This window comes from Mus musculus, chromosome X (genome assembly GCF_000001635.26).
Source record: "Mus musculus strain C57BL/6J chromosome X, GRCm38.p6 C57BL/6J".
Lineage (NCBI taxonomy): Eukaryota > Metazoa > Chordata > Mammalia > Rodentia > Muridae > Mus > Mus musculus.
The window spans coordinates 148,178,971-148,199,784 of NC_000086.7; the positions used below are offsets into that span (position 1 = coordinate 148,178,971).

A 20,814-nucleotide genomic window follows, 5' to 3' on the forward strand; every position below is an offset into this window, starting at 1 on the left:
TTCCTTTAAAGCCTGCTGGCTGGAGACACCCATTGTGGCTCAGGATGACAGGAAATGCCCCATTATTCTGCCTTTAACAGTGCTGGGATTTTGCATATACACAGTCCTACCTGGAGTATTCTTCAAAAGAGACAAACTGTTTTTAAAAAACTTCAATACCAGGCTCATGTAATCCACTGGAACATGAACTGACTACTGTCTAGGCTGAGTTCTGGGACATAGTGTATGCTTGTAAGCATGAGAATCTGAGTTTGATGCCCAGGAAAATGGATTGGAAACCTAATAATATCCTCAAATATGTGTAGGTAATCAAATGTAATGAGGCTAGGTCAAGAAGATAAGAGTTATTTACATGGACTCTTAGCTACAGCACAATTTCAGGACCAGACAGGAATATATCAGAAATGTAGCTAAAACATGTACTTCAAATGTATAATTTCCTTCCAATTTGAATGGGAAGTACATTTAAGTTTAAAAATCCTTTAAGATATGGTCTTAATTACCCTTTCCAATTATAAAACCATATTGTGCATTCTATACTCCTTTAGGAACCCCTGAGTCATACCCTGATAGAACCTAGTGGGGATACCCTCACTCAATTCCCGATTCGGTGTGCACCCCCCAAAAATCACGGAGGACCATCTTGCTGTAATTAGACTAGGTAGTTTAATTACAGAGCTCTGGACTCACATGCATCCCACACAGGAGATAAAGGATGTCGACCAGGATACTCAAAAGCTAGGGTTTTTCATGGGGTAAGGGGCTTAGGGGTCTGGAATTCAGCATATCGACACACTATTGGGTTATTCAAACATCAGCAGAAGATTTACATGTAAGTGCAGGGTGTCAGAGTTCTGTGAGTAGTTGACTCAATTTAGATAGACCTGTTATGTCTTAACATTCCTCTTTATCTCTAAGGTTAAGCTGTTCCCAGGATTGTTTTAATTACGGGGCAATCCTGGGTTTGGTTTTCTTTTTCCTCAGCCCCAGGCAGCCTCTAGGTTGAGCAATTTCTGAGTTCGTTGTATGACTTACAGGTCTTGAAATTTCATCTTTCTTTCAGTCATATTTTTTTTCTCACCTCTGACACCATTTAAGTTTAACAATTCTTTCGGATTTGGTCTTAAGTACCATTTCCAATTATAAAACCATAATCTGCATTCTATGCTCCTTTAGGGACTCCTGAGTTATATCCTATTTTTTTCTCACCTCTGACACCATATAGTTAAGAACATTTCCTCAAACAACAGGGATTGATTCCCAGCACATTGCTTACAGCCATCGATTCCAGGAGAATCGAGCCCTCTTCTGGACTGATAAGGCCTCTGGCACACACTTGAGTCACAGGCAACTCAGAGGAAAATAACCAAAAAGATGTACTGAAAAATCAAAATGAAAAGAAATAAAACACATTGAGATTAGTGTGAACAGAATTATTTAGAGTCCGTTAATAATGATCAGGATTTCCCTAGTATACAACAGAGAATAGATTTAAGTAGCTGATAGGAAAGCTTGTGGCATGATGAAGTTCTTCGAAGTTATCCAGGCCAGCTGTGGAACTCTGTGAAAATGCCCCTCAGGAGCAGAGTAGCAGGCATGTGAAGATAGCTGCTTTCCCCGCCCCTCACTTGGGATTGGAGGCGTGGTGTGTCCTGGCATAGGCTGAAATCTGGCCACTGAGCCTCTGCAACAGTGCAGGAAGGATAGTGATTGGAGGACGCCTTTAGGGAAGTGTTGAGAGCCTCAGGCTGGTCCGTGAAAGACACACCTCAGCAAGTGGATCTCTGTGCTTTGAGGTGGCTGGGACTCCCACAGGAGGTGGCAAAGTGATGGCGAACCATGAAGGTAACCAGTTCTCTCTAGTTTGAGAGTAGCAGCTCGACCCCTCTCCCTGCTCAGGGTTCCCACTGGTCAGAAAAGGATGTTGACTGGGAGACCTCTGCATAATCCCGGGGGCTCAAAATGGCGCCTGGAGGTGTGGAGAATTCCCTAGAGGGCTCGGGCTCTGTCTCTCCTGACTTCCTCATTCGAGGAGGGGCTTTTAGACGTTTTGGCGCAGTGCCCCTCTACCCCATCAAAGTATCTATTCTAGAAGGGAAACTTTAAACATCCTGGCGATTGATGGTTATTGGATGGGGCGACAGTAAAATGGCCCTTATTTTCGAGTGAGGACAGGGGGCTTGCAGAGTTCCCACCTCCAGGATCACATACCTAGAGCCTAGGGATCGCCTTCTAGGAATCTGGGAATTTGAATGCCAGAAGGGTATAACAGAGGATTTTTTTTAGGGGGATGTGGCTGGGAGGGTGTGGGATGGGCTTCGCTCATGGATGTAAGGCTAGCTTTCCAGGGATCCTCAAATTAAAACGCCAGAAAAAGTAGAGCATGACCATTTGTTGGATGGGTGTCCTTGACTGTTTGTATAAATCACTATTGTCCCATGCCTGGATATAGACTTCAATTATCCCACAAGCCACAGCTTAATACTGCAGCCCCTCCCTGCCCAGTCCTTTCCTTCTTTTACTCCCTGAATATTCTCACTAAGCAGCACTTTGTTATCATTAACAAGGGCTTCAAAGTAACCGTGAAAATGTGTGTGTGTGTGTTTGTGTGTGTGTGTGTGTGTGTGTGTGTGTGTGTGTGTCTGTGTCTGTGTCTGTCTGTCTGTCTGTCTGTCTGTCTGTCTGTCTGTCTGTGTCAGTGTCTGTGTGTCTGAGGGTCTTTGTATTCTGTGTGTGTGTTGGGGGGACTGTCTCTGGGTGTGTTTCTGTCTGTGTGAGTCTGTCTATGAGAGTATGTATGTGAATATGGCATAAAATGTTTAACAAGTTACATAGGCTGTAGGTTACAGGAATGTCTGCACACTGTTGAGAAGGGAGTAAGTGACTGGAAGCACAGAATTAAGAATACAGTCACATCCAGAGCTAGAAACAGGAAGACACAGAAGGAGTAAAAGAAGTGGGGAGAAGTTGCAGGGCATGGTAGCCCATGACTTCAGTCTTATCAGTGGTGAGGCAGAGGCAAGTGCATATTTCTGGATGTGAGCCCAGACTGATCTGTCATACAGACAGACCAATTCTCCTAAAACAAAACAAGATTAAAAAAGAAATTATATAGCAGATTCAGAATAGAGAAATAAGAACCAGAACATTCATGAGAAAAGGTCTGACTAGGGTCTGACAAACAGCAGTTAATCTTGTCTCCAAAGCCATGTGCCTAATGTAAAATTTAAATTTTTTACTTACCAAGGTATTGTTTTTTAACAAGGTCTCACTGCAGGATATCTTCCATTGGGTCTTGAAGCATGGGATAACTTGAATTCAAGGCTGGTACAGTCTGTCTGAATCAGATGCTTCCCTGGGTATCAAATTCAGTGCTTTGGTGCAATCTAGTCAAGCACTCTATGAAAAAGTAACTTTCCCGTCTTCTGAACAAGTTAAGACCTAGAGTGGTTTTTATATATGTCGGCAGATTCTGGATACACAGCACAGGCTGGCCTTCTTTGTCTTACATTGCTGGGGTCTGCTGCCAGTGCAAGATTTTAGTGTCAGCCACCACACCTGGCTTGTTGTTCACTCTGCTTTTGGTTTGTCCTTCCAAAAAACCGATTGTATTCATTTCCTGAGCTACAGATAAAATCAGTTACGAAGTACCTTTGACTGGCTTCATGGAGAAACAGGAGCAAACGGTTTGAGGTCTAAAATGATCCCAGAGCAAGAGGTTAAGGAATAATTACATGCTCACTGCACACCTAACATAATATTTCCTTTCTTCTCTGCCAGAATCGCTTGTGTGTGTATGTAGGTAAAGGCGTTGTTACATATTTGTGTGCTTTTGTTGGTATGTGAACAGGTGCACATATTTGTGTATTTGTGCTATTAGGTGTGTCTACTTCCATGTGGAGGTTGTTACCTCTGACTCTTGTTCATCAGGAATACTCCTCCTGTCTTCTGACCAGACTCTCATAGGTATCTGGGGCTTAGGAGTCAGGCCAGGGTAGTTGTCCACTACAACATCCTAGGGATTCTCTGAGCTCGGCCTTTACACACTAGGGATTACTGTTATAAATCATGGTGCTCCACATATTATTTATGTATATTGTTTCTTTTGGTATGGAGTCAGGTGTCATGTGGCATGCTATGGTGCAAATATGTGTGGATTAGAGCATATGGTGCAGGAGTTTGTTCATTCTTTTCACAATGCCATTCCTAGGGATCCAACATATTTTGCCCAGAAAAAGAGCAACTACAGTGACTCACTGAGGCATTTCACTGGCCCTTGAGTGTGTGGTTCTTCAGGGAATCTGGGCATCTAATTCAGGTCCTAAGGAATCCATGGAAAGAGTTTACCAACTGCTATATGTCTCCAGTTTATTTAACAGACAAAAAAAAAAAGACAAGATCTTTTAACAGAAAAAAAATAAAGACAGAAAAATTATTCCCATTCTGAGTTTCTAATCCAGCCATCAAGATATTAAGCTGCGTACACAGAAAATCAAAGAACCAGTTGTGGGTTGGTGCATGGGGGAAAAATTCTTACTTTCAAATAACATATGCATTTATCATCGGTGCATTTAGAGTTTGGAAGCAAAGAAAACTTATCCTATTATGATTTTCTGACCTTTCAGTTGATATTATGCTGGATTTGTTTATGTGTTTGTGTATTCATAACTTCGTTTATTTACCTCTTGATTTTTTTTCTGTGAAACTTCATAGTGTAGGGGCAACCTGTCTTGAAACAATATTGTGGTCAATGGTCTGTCCTAAAATCCAGCGTTCACTGAACTGGCATTCCAATGCAATCTTTCTGCTTCTGCAGTTTAAGACATGAAATTGTAGATATAATCTGTCAGGCAATGCTCATTCAGGGATGTGATAATTTCATTTGTTTCGTTTGGTTTTTAAGAATGTGTTTCCTTTAAAGCCTGCTGGCTGGAAACAACCATTGTCACTGAGGGTGACAGTAAATTCCCCATTCTTCTGCTTTTAACAGTGCTGGGATTTTGCATATACACAGTCCTACCTGGAGTATTCTTCAAAATAGACAAACTGTTTTTTCAAAACTTCAATACCAGGCTCATGTAATACACTGGAACATTAAATGACTGCTGGCTAGGCTGAGTTCTGGGACATAGTGCATGCTTGCAAGCATGAGAATCTGAGTTTGATGTCAAGAATAATGGACTAGAAACATAATAATATCTAAGAATATGTGTAGGTAATCAAATGTAATGAGGCTAGGTCAGGAAGATAAGAGTTATTTACATGGACACTTCAGCTACAGCCCAATTTCAGGACCAGACAGGAATATATCAGAAATGTAGATAAAACATGTGCTACAAATGTATAATCTCCTTCCAATTTTAATGGGAAGTACATTTAAGTTTAAAAATCCTTCAAGATTTGGTCTTAATTACCCTTTCCAATTATAAAACCAGAGTCTGCATTCTATACTCCTTTAGGAACCCTTGAGTCATATCCTGATAAAACCTAGAGGGGAAACCCTCACTCAATTCCCCATTCAGCATGCATCCAAAAAATCACGAAGGACCATCTTGATGTAATTAGACAAGGTAGTTTAATTACAGAGTTCTGGACCAACATGAATCCCCACACAGGAGATAAAGGATGTTGTCCACGAGGCTCAAAAGCTCGGGGTTTTCATGGGGTAAGGGGCTTAGGGGTCTGGAATTCAGCATAGCGGCACATTATTGGCTTATTCAAACATCAGCAGAAAAATTACATGTATGTGCAGGGTGTCAGAGTTCTGTGAATAGTTGACTCAGTTTAGATAGCCCTGTTATGTCCTCACATTCCTCTATGTTTAAGGTTAAGCTGTTCCCAGGAATGTTTTAAGTAAGGGGAATATCCAGGTTGTTTTTTCTTTTTTTCTCACCCCCAGGCAGCCTCTAGGCTCACAAACTACTAGAAATTTCTGAGTTCTTTGCATGACTTACAGGTCTTAAAATTTCATCTTTCTTTCTATCATATTTTTTCCTCACCTCTGACACCATATAGTTAAGAATATTGGGTGGGCTGTTTCTTCAACAACACGGATTGATTCCCAGCATATTGCTCACAACCATGGATTCCAGGAGAACTGAGCCCTCTTATGGACTGCACAGGCATCATGCACACACTTGAGTCACAGGCAACACGGAGGCAAAATAACCAAAAAGATGAACTGAGAAATCAAAATGAAAAGAAATAAAACAAGTTGAGATCAGTGTGAACAGAACTATTTAGAGCCCGTTAGTAATGATCTGGATTTTTCTAGTATACAACAGAGAATACATTTAAGGAGCTGGTAGAAAAGCTTATGGCATGATGAAGTTTTTCCAGGTTTTCCATCCCAGCGGTTGAACTTTGTGAAAATGCCCCTCGGTAGCAGAGTAGCAGGCATGTGAAGATAGATGCTTTCCCCGCCCCTCACTTGGGATTGGAGGCGTTGTGTGGCCTAGCATAGGCTGAACTCTGGCCCCTGAGCCTCTGCAACTGTGCAGGAAGGACAGTGATTGGAGGTCACATTTAGGGAAGTGTTGAGAGCCTCGGGTTGGGCCGGGGAAGACACACCTCAGCATGTGGATCTCTGTGCTTTGAGGTGGCTGGGACTCCCACAGGATGTGTCAACCTGATGGCGAACTGTGAAGGTAACCAGTTCTCTCTAGTTGGAAAGTAGCAGCGTGAACCCTCTCCCTCCTCAGGGTTCCCACTGGTCAGAAAAGGATGTTGACTGGGAGACCTCTGCATAACCCCGGTGCCTCAAAATGGCATCTGGAGGTGTGGAGATTTCCAGAGAGGGCTAGGGCACTATCTCTCCTGTCTTTTTCATTCTAGGAGGGGCTTTTAGCCGTTCTGGCACAGTGCCCCTCTACCCCATCAAAGTATCTATTCTAGAAGGGAAACTTTATTATCCTAGCTATTGATGGTTATTGGATGTGGCAACAGTAAAATGGCTCTTATTTTTGAGTAAGCACAATGGGCTTGGTGAGTTCCCACCTCCAGTATCACATAACTATAGCCTAGTGTTAGTCTTCTAGGAATCTGGGAATTAGAATGCCAGAAGGGTATAGCACATGATTTTTTAGGGGGCGTGGCTGTGAGCATGTGTGATGGGCTTCCTTCATGGATGTAAGGCTAGCTTTCCAGGGATCCTCAAATTAAATGGAGCATGAACATTTGTTGTATGGGTTTCCTTGATTGTTTGTATAAATCACTATTGTCCCATGCCTGGATATAGACTTCAGTTATCCCACAAACCACAGCTTAATCGTGCAGCCCCTCCCTGCCCAGGCCTTTCCTTCTTTCACTCCCTGAACATTCCCTGGCTATCCACTAAGCAGCAATTTGTTGGTATTAACAAGGGCTTCAAAGCAACAGTGAAAGTGTGTGTGTGTGTGTGTGTGTGTGTGTGTGTGTGTGTGTGTGTCTGTGTGTTTGTGTGTGCGTGCCTGTGTCTGTGTGTCTGTGTGTCTGTGTGTCTGAGGGTCTGTGTATTCTGTGTGTGTGTGTGTGTGTGTGTGTGTGTGTGAGTGTGTGGGACTGTCTCTGGTTTTGTTTGTGTCCTTGTGAGTCTGTCTTTGAGAGTATGAATGTGAATATGGCATAAAGTATTTAACAAGTTGCGTAGGATGCAGGTTAAAGGAGTGTCTGCACTTTGGTGAGAAGGGAGTAACTGACTAGAAGCACAGAATTAAAAAAAAAAACAGTTAGACCCAGAGCTGGAAACAGGAACACACAGAAGGAGTGAAAGAAATGAGAGGTTCAGGGCATGGTAGCAAATGACTTGATTCTTAGCAGTGGTGAGGCAGAGGCATGGGCATATTTGTGGATGTGAGCCCAGACCGAGCTTTCATACAGAAAGACCCTTTCTCCTAAAACAAAACCAAAGATTAAAAAAGAAATGATATAGAGGATTCAGATTAGAGAAAACAGAACCAGGACAGGCATGGGAAAGAAGGTCTGAAAAACTAGGGTCTGAAAAACAGCAGGTAGTCTTGTCTCCAAAGCCATGTGCCTTAAGTAAAATTTTAATTTTTTTTTAATTTAACATGTTATATTTTTTTAACATGGTTATTTTCCATTGAGTCATGAAGCAAGCAATAAACTGGATTCAAGACTGGTACAGTCTGTCTGGATAGGATGTTGCCCTGGATATCAAATTCAGTGTTTGGTGCAATCTAGTCAAGCACTCTATGATAAAGTAAACCTCAGGAGTTCTGAACAAGTTGTGACCTTGGGTGATTTTTATGTATATAGATAGATTTTGGATACACAGCACTGGCTGGCCCTCTCTGTCTTACATTGCTGTGGTCTTCCGCTAGAGCAAGATTTTAGTGTCAGCCACCACACAGGTTTGTTGTTCACTTTGCTTTAAGTTTGTCTTTCCATAAAGTGGATTGAATTATATTCTAGAGCTACAGAGAAAATCAGTTACTAAGTACCTTTGAATGGCCTCATGGAGAAATAGTAGCAAACATTTTGAGGTTTAAAATGATCCCAGAGCAAGAGTTTAAGGAATAATTACATGCTCACTGTGCAAATAATCTATTTTTTCTTTTCTTCTCTGCCAGAATCTCTTGTGTGTGTGTGTGTGTGTGTGTGTGTGTGTGTGTGTGTGTGTGTGTGTGTGTATGATGGTGAGGGTGTGGCTACATCTCTGTGTGCTTCTGTTACTATGTGAACACGTACACATTTTTATGTACTGTATGTAACAGTAATGCTGTTAGGTGTGTCTAATTCCATGTGGAGGCTAACTGGTACCTCTGACACTTGTTCATCAGGAATCCTCCTCTTGTCTGCTGAGATCAGTCTCTCAGAGGGACCTGGGGCTTAGCAGTCAGGCCAAGGTAGTTGTCCACTATAACATCCTAGGGATTCTCTGAGTTCTGCCTTCACACAGGAGGGATTACTGTTTTAAATCATGGTGCTCTACATATTATTTCCATATATTGTTTCTTTTGGTATGGAGTCAGATGTCATGTGGCATGCTATGGTGCATATATGTGTGGATTAGAGCATCAGGTGCAGGAGTTGGTTCATTATTTTCACCATGCCATTCCCAGGGATCCAGCTTAGGTTGTTCAAAAGACAGCAACTACAGTGACTCACTGAGCCATTTCACTGGCCCTTGAGTGTGTGGTTTCTGCAGGGAATCTGGGCATCAAATTCATGTCCTAAGGCCTCCATGGAAAGAGTTTAACACCTGTTATATGTCTCCAGTTGTTTTAACAGAGAAAAAAAAAGCAGGAAAATAATTCCCATTTTGATTTCTAATCCAGCCAGCAAGTCATCAAGCTGGGTACACAGAAAATCAAGGGACCAGTTGTTGGGGGGAAAAGCATTCTTACTTTCAGGTTATACATTTCACATAATTTATGCATAGGCTGAACTCTGGCCACTGAGCCTCTGCAACAGTGCAGGAAGCACAGTGATTGGAGAACGCCTTTAGGAAACTGTTGATAGCCTCAGACTGGTCCGGGGAAGACACACCTCAGCAAGTGGATCTCTGGGCTTTGAGGTGCTGGGACTCTCACAGGAGGTGGCAACCTGATGGTGAACCATGAAGGTAACCAGTTCTCTCTAGTTTGAGAGTAGCAGCGCGACCCCTCTCCCTGCTCAGGGTTCCCACTGGTCAGAAAAGGTTGTTGACTGGGAGACCTCTTCATAATCCTAGCGGCTCAAAATGGCGCCTGGAGGTGTGGAGAATTCCCGAGAGGGCTCGGGCTCTGTCTCTCCTGACTTCCTCATTCGAGGAGGGGCTTTTAGACGTTTTGGCGCAGTGCCCCTCTACCCCATCAAACCCTCTATTCTGGAAGGGAAACTATAAACATCCTAGTGATTGATGGATATTGGATGGGGCAACAGTAAAACGGCCCTTGTTTTTGAGTGAGGACAGGGAGCTTGCAGAGTTCCCACCTCCAGGATCACATACCTCGAGCCTAGGGATTGCCTTCTAGGAATCTGGGAATTAGAATGCCAGAAGGGTATAACAGAGGATTTTTTTTTTTAAGGAGACGTGGCTGGGAGGGTGTGGGATGGGCTTCATTCGTGGATGTTAGGCTAGCTTTCCAGGGATCCTCAAATTAAACGACAGAAAAAGTAGAGCATGAACATTTGTTGGATGGGTGTCCTTGATTGTTTGTATAAATCACTATTGTCCCATGCCTGGATATAGATTTCAGTTATCCCACAAGCCACAGCTTAATACTGCAGCCCCTCCCTGCCCAGTCCTTTCCTTCTTTTACTCCCTGAACATTCTCACTAAGCAGCACTTTGTTATCATTAACAAGGGCTTCAAAGTAACAGAAAAATATGTGTGTGTGTGTGTGTGTGTGTGTGTGTGTGTGTGTGTGTGTGTGTATGGGATGTGTGTGTCTGTGTGAGTTTCTGTGTCTGTGTGCCTGAGTCTGTGTGTGTCTATGAGTGTGTGCAACTGTGTTTCTGGGTGTTTTTGTGACTGTGAGTGTCTGTCTGTGAGAGTATATTTTTGAATATGGCATAAACTGTTTAACAAGCAACCTCTGCTGCAGGAACAAGTGGATCTGCACACTGTTGAGAAAGGAGTAACTGACTGGAAGCACAGAATAGAGAATATACTTATACCCAGAGCTGGAAACAGGAAGACACAGAAAGAGTGAAAGAAATGGGGAGAGGTTGCAGGGCCTGATAACACATGACTTAAGTCTCATCACGTGTGAGGTAGAGACAATTAAATATTTATGTATTTGAGCCCAGACTGAGGTGTCACTCAGATAGATCCTGTCTATGAAAACAAAAAACAAACAAACAAAAAACCCAAAGTTTAAAAATATATGGTATATAGGATTCAGATTACAGAAAAGAGCACCAGACGAGAGATAGGAAAAGAAAGTCTGATAAGGGGTGACCAAAAGCAGATAATCTTGTCTCCAAAGCCATGTGCCTAAAAGTAAAAATTTAAATATCTATATTTGAAGTGAGAGAACGAGTGAGCATTAATTTCGTTGGTTTCCTTGATTGTTCTTAGAAATCATTATTAGAAGTTGTTTGAGGAGGAAGCGAATAAAGGGTCACTTTCTGGCCTGCAATATTAGTGTATTAATTTCCTTAACTAATGGCAGAGCTTTCAGTCTGATGTTCTTTGTGGTGTACCAAGCCAATATGAGAGTCTAAAGTTGGGCCTTGGGGATGGTATGGATAGATGAAGAGGTAGTAACTGAGTTGGGTGGTTTTTTTGTTTTTTTTCTGTTTTGTTTTTTTTTTTTTTGTTTTGTTTTGTTTTGTTTTTTGTTTTTTGTTTTTTTTTTTTCAGTTAGAAAGGATCTTTCCTTTCAGACTGCCAATTGAGCACCCTTTAACCCCAGTTTCCCCTTTTATTATGGTACTGGGTTCTGGGGCCAAGAGAGCTAAAACATGACTAACTACAGGTCCCTGGTATCCAAGTCCATACTCTGCTTTCCAGAACACACATGCAAGTACATGGCCATATAGATAAGCACATACAAATAATTACAAAATAAATATATAAAAGGGCCAAGATATCATTTTTATACTTGTCATTAATATTAATATCCCAAACTACATTATAAATCTTACTTAAGGTAAAAGGTGTTAAGTATACCAGAATTGGATTTAAAAGCAAACACATGCCTAAAATTGTGGCTCTCTGTTTGCCATGTCTAACTTTTAGACAATAAGACAAAAAAAAAAAAAAAAAGGCCTGGTTCAGAGTTCTGTGATATTCTCTTGCATTTCCAAGACAGCCTAACAGATGTCCTCAACTATAGTCACACAAAGATTTATGGAGTGTACAGTATTAATTTAACACTTGGCACTCTAATATGTGAGCAATGCTCTCTTCTTAAATTTCCAATTATCTAGTTAAGAAAGACACTAAGGAAATCTGTACAATCCCCATTTTAAAGGCTTCTGGAAGTAAGTATAGCTTGAATCTCAGAGAGTGAGAGGAACCTGTTACTTAACTTGTCTCCACCCATCACAGGTGATGACACCGAGGGTCTCCCATGCACTGGAGCGAGACTCATGAATTTTCCCCCATCTCCTCTGTCACATTCTTTAGAGTGTCCACTGTATGAAGTACTTTCTCAGTTGTGATTCAGTGTGTAGAAAACTTGTCTTGTTTTAATATTTTGTAATTATTGAATAATGCTCTCACAAAATTAATGCTTTCAGATAAAAATATTAATACAATTTACAAGCCAACGAGGGCCCAAAGTCTAAAATTTCTTTGCTTGAGTTTTTAATAAATGTTGTATGGGATCATTCCTGTATAAAAATGGAGAGCACACACCTGGAGATGTAGTTAACCTTGTACTGTACATGCCTAACACAGATAAATACCTGCATTCAATATAATGGTACATGCTTATAATCCCCTTCCAGTAATGGAACTTAGTTGGTGTAGGTCTGAATGTTGTATTCACAAGACCCTCAGTTTCCTACTCCAGGTCCACAGAGAGATTGTTTTCAGGCTCTTCATAAAAGACTGGACGTGGAGGCTCACCCTGTAGCCAGAAGACTGGGGCAGGTGAAACAGGTTTATATAATTTTGAGTAAAATCTGAGCTGCAAAGTGATACCTGGTCTCAATGATGTGCAAAACATACACTTTTAAAAACAGGGTTCTTTGGTTTTGCTTTTCTTTTCTTTTTAAATGACCATAGTATGGCTTGTAAAACAACATCTTGCCAATCCAAATCTGTGCTCCTTTGGATGCTGTGGCTACGGTGATTTGGGTACAGCGTTTGTAGGATCCATGACACTAGGTACATATGTAGCATAGGGTGGGCTTATCTGATATCAATGGGAAGGGAAGCCATTGGTCCTGTGGAGGTTTGGTGCCCCAGTGTAGTGGGAAGCTAGATCTGTGAGGTGGGAGTGGGTGAGTAGCTGGAGGAGCACCCTCATCAAGTCAAAGGAGAGTGGGGAGAGGGGGGAGGTGGAGTTTGTGGAGGGGTAACAGGGAAGGGGGATGCATGAAAGGGACAATAAAAATAAAATGAAATGAATAAAATAAAATAAAAACAGGAGAACTGTCAAAGGCCTTTATTTGTAAACTGTGTTTGTTAAGAAGTAGGGTCCAGCTTAGTTGGCAGAGTGCTTGACCAGCATGCACAAAGTACTGAGTTTGATCCTCAGCACAGCAAACCACCATGAAAAGCAGCTTGCATCCAAGACAGCTTGGATGTTGGGAAGTGCTTGCTGATGTTAACTTGATATGGCTGTCTCCAGAAAGACTGTGCCAGAGCCTGACTGATACAGAGGTAGATGCTCACAGCCAGCCATTGGACTGAGTTTGGGGTTCCCTGATGGAGGAATTGGAGAAGTGATTCAAGGAGCTGAGGGGTTTTCAGCCCCATAGAGGGAATAACAGTGTGAACAGACCAGACTCCCCCCCCCCAACCCCGAAGCTCCCAGGAAGTAGACCACCAAGCAAAGAATACACATGGAGGAACCCATGTTGCTGGTCACATATGAGGCAGAGTAGGATGAGAGGTCTTTGGGCCTGAGGCTGTTCATTGCCCTTGTGTAAGGAAATGCCAGAGCAGGAAGAAGGGAGTGGTCAGGTGGGTGGGTGAGCACCCTCATAGATGCAGGGAGAGTGGAGATGGGATAGAGCATTTCAGAAGGGGAGACAGACCCAGAAAGGGGAAAATATTTGAAATGTAAATAAAGAAAATATCCAATAAAAATGGGATACAGCTCTAAACAAGGAGTTTTCAACTGAGGAATCTCAAATGGCTCTGAGAAACACCTAAAGAAAATCTCAACATTCTTAGATATCAGGGAAATGCAAATCAAAAAGACCATGATATTCCACCTCACACCAGTCAGAATTGCTAAGATCAAAAACTCAGCTGAACTGCATGTGCAGCAGAGGATGGGCTAGTAGGATGTCCATCAATGGGAGGATAGGCCCTTTATCCTTTGAAGGCTCTATGCCCCAGTTTGGGGGAATGCCAGGGCCAGAAAGTGGGAGTGGGTGGGTTGCTGAGTAGGGGGAAGGTGTTTTTTGGAGGGGAAACCAGGAGAAGAGAAAACTTTTGAAATGTAAATGAAGAAAATATCCAATAATAAAAACGCTAAGCTAACAGCAGATGTGGGTGAGGATGTGGAGATAGAAGAACACTCCTTCATTGCTGGTGGGATTGCAAGCTAGTACAACCCATATGGAAATCAGTCTGGCGGGACCTCAGAAAATAGGACATAGTAATGAAGATCCAGCTATACCACTCCTGGCCATATACACAGAAGGTGCTGCCACATGTCATACGGACACATGCTCCACTATGTTCATTGCAGCTATATTTATAGTAGCCAGAAGCTGGAAACTGCCTAGATTTCCCTCAACAAAGAAATGAATACAGAAGATCTGTACCCCATTTTTAATAAGGTTATTTGGTTCTCTAGAGTCTAACTTCTTGAATTCTTTGTATATTTTGGTTATTAGCACTCTATAGAATGTAGGGTTGATGAAGGTCTTTGGCCAATCTGTTGGTTCCCGTTTTGTCCTTTTAACAGTGTCCTTTGCCTTTCAGAAGCTTTTCAATTTTATAAAGTCACATTTTCAATTGTTGATCTTAGAGCCTGAGCCATTAGTGTTCTGTTCAGGAAATTTTCCCCTGTGCAGATGTGTTAGAGGCTCTTTCCTAACTTTTCTTCTATCAGTGTATCTGGTTTCATGTGAAGGTCCTTGATCTACTTGGACTTGATCTCTGATCCTGTATCTTCTCCTATTTTTAGTTAGACAGGATCTGTCTGCATAGCACCGGCTGCCCCTTGTTTTCCTTTTCTCGTTTCTGCCCTCTAGTGTCAGAATTTGTTACTGTAAGCCACCAAACCAGGAAGTTGGTGCTTTGTGTTACCTTTATCTCCTATGAAATGAGTTGTGTGCTGTTCCTGGGTCACAAATAATATACAGTAATTTTCACAGGCCACATGGATACATTTGAGAAAAAAAGTTTTCTGTTAAAAAAAAAACTATTTCAATTTCATACCAATTTCATTTACTGTAGTAATCAAATACAAACTGCATAATGTGAGAAATTTTCTTTTGCTCTTTTCCTAACAAATTGGTGTATGTGTGTGTGTAGACAAGTGCATTTGCAGGTGTATATATACATGTGTGTAAGCATGTTTGTGTGTACACGGTAGCTGTTACATGTGTAGGAATTCTTGTACAAGATTGAAAATACCCTAGAGGTCAAATTTGAGTCTTATTCCCCAGGAGCCATCTTCCTGTGTGTTTTGTTTTTTGTTTTTGTTGTTGTTGTTGTTGTTGTTTTGAAAGAAGTCTCTCCCTGAGACTTGGAATTTATTGATTAGGCTAGATTGACTGTCCAGTAAGTCCCAGGGCTTCTCCTGTCTTTTTTCCTTCTAAAAGTTCATAATTTATATACCCTTTGGTTCAAACATTTTCAAGTTTTCTGTTAATTTGCTTTGTGTGTGTTCAGGGCTTGTGTGTCATGTTACAGTGTACCTGTGGTAGTCAGAGTTTGACTTAGAGTAGCTGCTCCTCTCCTTTCAACACGGAGGTCACAGGGTCAGGCATGGCAAGAACTGGATTTACACACTAAACCATCTCACAGGTCCTCAGAAAAGGGAAGCTTGTGAGGTTCCAGTTCAGGTCCTAAAACTTGCATGGCAAGTGTTTACCAACTGTGACATATGGATCCTGCCATCAAACAGAAGCTATAAGAAACAAAACAGAAGTATTTCTGTCCCCTTCTATTTTATTGTCTAGCTAGCAGGATCTAAAAAATAAATAAACCATTTTATAAAAATTAAAGGGATGTCACTGTTAAAATACTTGATATATTTTCAAGAAGCAATTTTAAATATTTCTTTTTAGTCATCAGACATTTCTAATATGGGAACGTAGATACCATTTTTAATAATCATTTTCCTTTCATTTCAATTGAAATATTGCTGAATTTATTTATTTTTCTTTCACATTTTTGAGATAATTTGATGTGTAGAAGCCCACCTGCCTTACCCTTCTAAGTGCTGAGATTGTGCTTATCACTGGTAATGCCAGGATCATCCATCAGTTTAGATTGTACATTTGTTTCCTTCAGATTAATATTTTCCATATATTTGAACAGTTTTCGATATTATAATTACACTATTTCTCCCTTCCCTTTCTTCCTACCAAACCTACCATATTGCTCCTCTTTGCTGTTTCCAAGTATATTGTACTCTTTATTCATTAAATTGTTGTCACTAAACTCCTTCTTTCCCTACCCCATCACAGGTATGTATATGTGTTAATGTGTATTCCTAAAATATAAATGAAACATGAAAAGTCTATTTAATATATCTTCTATGTTTATGTTTTTAGGGCTGACCATTTGCTTTGTGGTAAACAATTGGTGTGCTCTTCCCTGGGGAGGAGACTTTGTCTTCCTCTCAGTGTTCTTCAGTTGCCTAAAGTTCTTTAGGTAGTGTTAAGTTCTCTTGAGTGTTCAATGTCCACATTAGCATGTCCATTGGCGACACTCTTGTTCAGGTCTCCTATAAGTCAGGTTGGTGAGACTATGAATTTCACTTCTGGCATTCCAGGGAGATACATTATGAGAGCAAACTCATTATTCCTCTGGCTCTAAAAACCATTCATCCTTCTCTTGCCTGAAGTTGCATAATATTCAAGTAGGCACTTTGTTTTATTGGTGTATTAATGCATTAGACTTCTAGTTTTCTGTAATTGTTTCAATCTGGTACAAAGAGAAGTTTTTGTCCTCTCTTTGCAACAGACTCTATTTCTCTGGGGGTATATAAAAAAACGTTGAAAAAGAAATTATTTGTCTGGTTATGTAATGTAGTATTTGTACATTCTTCTTCACAATCCATGGCTTCATTAGACCTGGGTACTTGGCTACTTTAAAGTACCAACCGTGATTTCCCACCTGTTGAATGAGTCTTTAAGTCCAGTTAAAGAGCAGTCGATTACTGCAAGGTTTGGTGCTAAAACTATACTGCCAGTGCTATTATGCAATGCTGATTGGTCTGGAATTTAGGTATCATAAGTGGATAGGAGTATTGGTTGCTTCCATCCATTGGAAACCTGTATGTCCTTATAGTACCATGAGTGCAAGTTCTCAGGGAGGAGGCTTTCAGGTCAGTTCCAACTCAGAGGTCTCTGGGCCAGCATCTAATGTGCATGTTCACTTCTCCAATATGGACTTTCCTTACACTCCCAATCGCAATCAAGGGCAATAGAAACAGCTTGAAATATTTTGGGAGTTTCATGAACAACCCTGACAAAGACCTCAAAAAAGGGGTTCTCTCAGTGGGAGTTAGTGAATTTGCTTGCTTGTCTTTGGCTCTTACAAGTAGCATTTTCAACAGAGATGAAAGTTTGTCATTTAAATTATATATATATACATATATATATATATGTATATATATATATATACACACACACATATATATGTATGTCTGTATATATATATATAAGTATATATGTATGTCTGTGTATATATATGTATATATGTATGTCTGTATATATATATATATATATATATATATATATATATATATCAGAGAATTATATTGTCATAAGTGTTTCTTTACATAGTTTCAAGTTATTCCTCGTGCTTCTTCTAAACATCTCTAATGTTATTGTACCCCTTCTATATTTACCTCACTCATTTTCAGTAATTAGAGATCTGTTTTGAATTTCCCTGATCAGATCATTTCTATGATACTAACAGCCTCCTCTCTTTAGCTTCTCCATGCTCCTACTATTGGAGGGATGACTTTTGCCTTCCTAAGTCTCTGTAGTTACTCTAGGATATATATTCATATCTGCATATTTATAGTTAGGAACCTCAGAAGAGACAGAAAGTGAGAATATGAAACATTAATCTTTCTGAGTCTGAGTTACTTTACTCACAATGATCTCTTTTACCTTCATCTATTTGCCTGCAAAGTTTCCATGATATCATTTTTCTTTACAACTGAATAATATTGCATAATGTACATATACCACATTTTTATTATCTGTATGTTTATTGATGGTATATAGAAAAGCTGCTGAATTGCCCTAGTTGATTCAGTAACATGTAGAATTGCTGATTATTGCTAAATATGTTTGATGTTTCTCAAAGGTTTCTGTGTTGTAGGGATGCCTTTCACAGGATCATTGTCAATTGACCAAATAAAATATCAGCTCTTATTCAAATTTAAGATTAGTGTGGAAACTGATAAATACTTTGAAATATCTTGTTGACTCTCATGGAGATGGAGAAATGGTAGTGCTAGAACAACCAGTACCTCAAGTCAAACAAGCTCCTGGCATGTTGAGGAGAGTTGGGAAATTTCTCCTGGCAACTGTTAGCTGCTTAGATGGGGATAGTCTGTATTCTTTAACGTTGTGATGCTAGCATGTTACCCACACTCAAGTGGATAGCTGCATATCCAAGAGTATATAGGCAACATAGATTGGACTTAATGAGTTTTAAAAATAGGTGGATTCACAGTTGAATGGGTAAGGAAGAAGAGTTAGATCTGGGATGAGGAGGGTGATTATGATCAAAATAGATTGTATGAAATTCTCCAAGAATTAAATTTTAAGAAACATTTAACTTTTTTTTCAAGAGTATTTTTTCTTTCAGAGGATCAGAGTTCAATTCCTACATATAAGCAGGTTGCTTCATGCCTGCCTGCAACTCTAACTCTAGCTCCAGCTCCAGGAGAAGAGACTTAACATTTCTTTCTAACACACCTGCTAATGTGTGTGTGTGTGTGTGTGTGTGTGTGTGTGTGTGTGTGTGTGGTGTAAAGAGAAACAATAAAACCTCTTAATCTTGCTATCGTTGTGCAAGTTTGTTACAAATTATTCTTTCTTTTACTATAGTGTTAGGATTTTTAAAGGATTAACAGTTCTATATATTCCATAATATGATGAAATATGATGTCAATTTCTGGCTAAGAAGACGTTATTGTCATTTGAATTCTCATTTCTTTAATTTTTCTGTAATATCTTGTACAGACGAAATTAGACAGCTGAGATATCTAGAAGCTGCTAATTCTGAAGAAGAATACAATGAGGAGAATGACATACAGTCAGAAAGCTCCAGAGGGCAAGCATTTTTCCCTGGACATCCGCGAGGGAGAGGTAAAGTACACTGAACAGCACAGGTGGTAAAAACGAGCAGGCAGATTTTTGAACTTGCACTGTTCTAATGTTATATTATGTTACATGCTTCATATTTTTCAGACATGGACTTGTACAAGGTTGGTAAGAGTTTAATTCCAGTTCAGATGAAAAAAAATATGTTTCATTTATAAGAGCTGCTTTTCTAATGGAGAGCAGGGGTAGAAATTAACAATGGAGGTAATTGTTTTAAATTTGCCAGGTTGATCCACTACTGGGAGGCAATACAGGAGTGTTAAGTGCATGATCAATAGCCTAATCACTATAGCAAAGACATTTTGTTAGAAAACAATGTCACTGAGTGAATGGAATAAGGTTGAATGGGAAGAATGTCTTCTTTAAACCTAACAGTATTGTTTGGAGTAGGGAACATATTGTAACAGAATTTTTATGTTGTCGTAGTCTTTATATTATTTCTAGATAGGTTTCCAGTTTGGTACCATATACAACCAAATGTTGAATTCCACATAAACTGAAGACTGCCACTTTGAAATGCTGAGTATAGATAGAATGGACAATCACTCTTGTATAGCATTCAGTGAGACAAGCAGACAACGTTAGAGTGTTGAAATACTAAGTCATTTTTCAAAACAAGGCCTATCTTTTAAAAACTGTTTCTAAAAGATACTGAATTCACTGCTGAAAATATGGAAAATAATTTTTCTCAAAATAATACACAGGACACAGACGTGACAGTAGGGGAAGAAATGGCCATTTTTTCAGACAAAGATTTTCAGCAAATCATCCTCTACTTCATCTGGTAAGTGAACACTAAGGGTTAACAGAAATCAAGAGTCTGAGATGTAACATAGTTCTTTTAGAGATGAGTGTGTTTGTTTCTTTGAAGACAAGGTCTTACAAGTTCCATAGTACAAGGTAGTATATCACTTTCTATGTAGCCTAGGTTGGTAAAGAATTTCTGATGTTCGTCCTGTCTCAGTCTTCCAGTGATGAAACTAAAAGAAGGTGTTATATGTTAGGTATCATAATTACTTTTCTTTGTAAAAAAACACTATGATCAAGGCAGTGTACAAAAGGAAGAGGGTCAGAAACCTTGATCATCATGGGGTGGGCAGTGTATTGCAGCAGGAGGAAGGCCCCTTCAACTATTTCAGGAAACATTTTATTTTTTATTTTAATCATTGGGAATTTTGAATTTATAAGGTACAAAAATAGATAGTTTGTGATTGTCATTAATTGTAAATATTATTCTCATTTTGTCCTCATATAAATTTTTATCTTAAGCTATAGTGTAAAAATAGTTTACTACCCTCAAAAACTAATGGTATGAACCAGAAATCTGGAGTAGAGAGATACCCTAGTATTTAAAAGTGCTTGCTAGTGTTCCAGATGACCCAAGTTCAGCTCTCAACACCCACATCAGTGGTCCTATAACTTAAATGCAGTTTCAAGGGCTTTAACCCCTCCTCTGGTTTCTGTAAGCACCACACACATGGGGCATAATCTCACATAAAACACACACATAAACACACACACACACACACACACACACACACACACACACACACACAAACCTATACACATTAAAAAATCACGTGAAGATAGAAATTAAGTGAAATGGGATATGAAACACATTCTGGAACTTTCCAGAGGAAAAATTTATACTTCCCTGTACTTCTAAACTGGCATAGGTAACTG

At 40.1% G+C, this 20,814-nt stretch overlaps 1 protein-coding gene across 2 annotated transcripts in view; it reads left to right on the forward strand.

The window, feature by feature from the left end:
- Positions 1-1,704: 1,704 nt before the first annotated feature.
- The window catches only part of Gm15107 (predicted gene 15107), a 44,036-nt gene continuing 24,926 nt past the window's right edge, over positions 1,705-20,814 (forward strand). Inside the window, exons 1-3 of one of the 2 annotated variants that reach the window (XR_878261.1) lie at positions 1,705-1,845; positions 18,991-19,116; positions 19,836-19,915. Coding sequence is in view for 1 of the 2 variants with exons in the window: in NM_001081648.1 (NP_001075117.1) it covers positions 1,830-1,845; positions 18,991-19,116; positions 19,836-19,915 (222 nt within the window). In the remaining variant the exon portion in view is untranslated. The remainder of the gene's footprint in view (positions 1,846-18,990; positions 19,117-19,835; positions 19,916-20,814) is intronic. The other variant, NM_001081648.1, reaches the window with a different exon arrangement.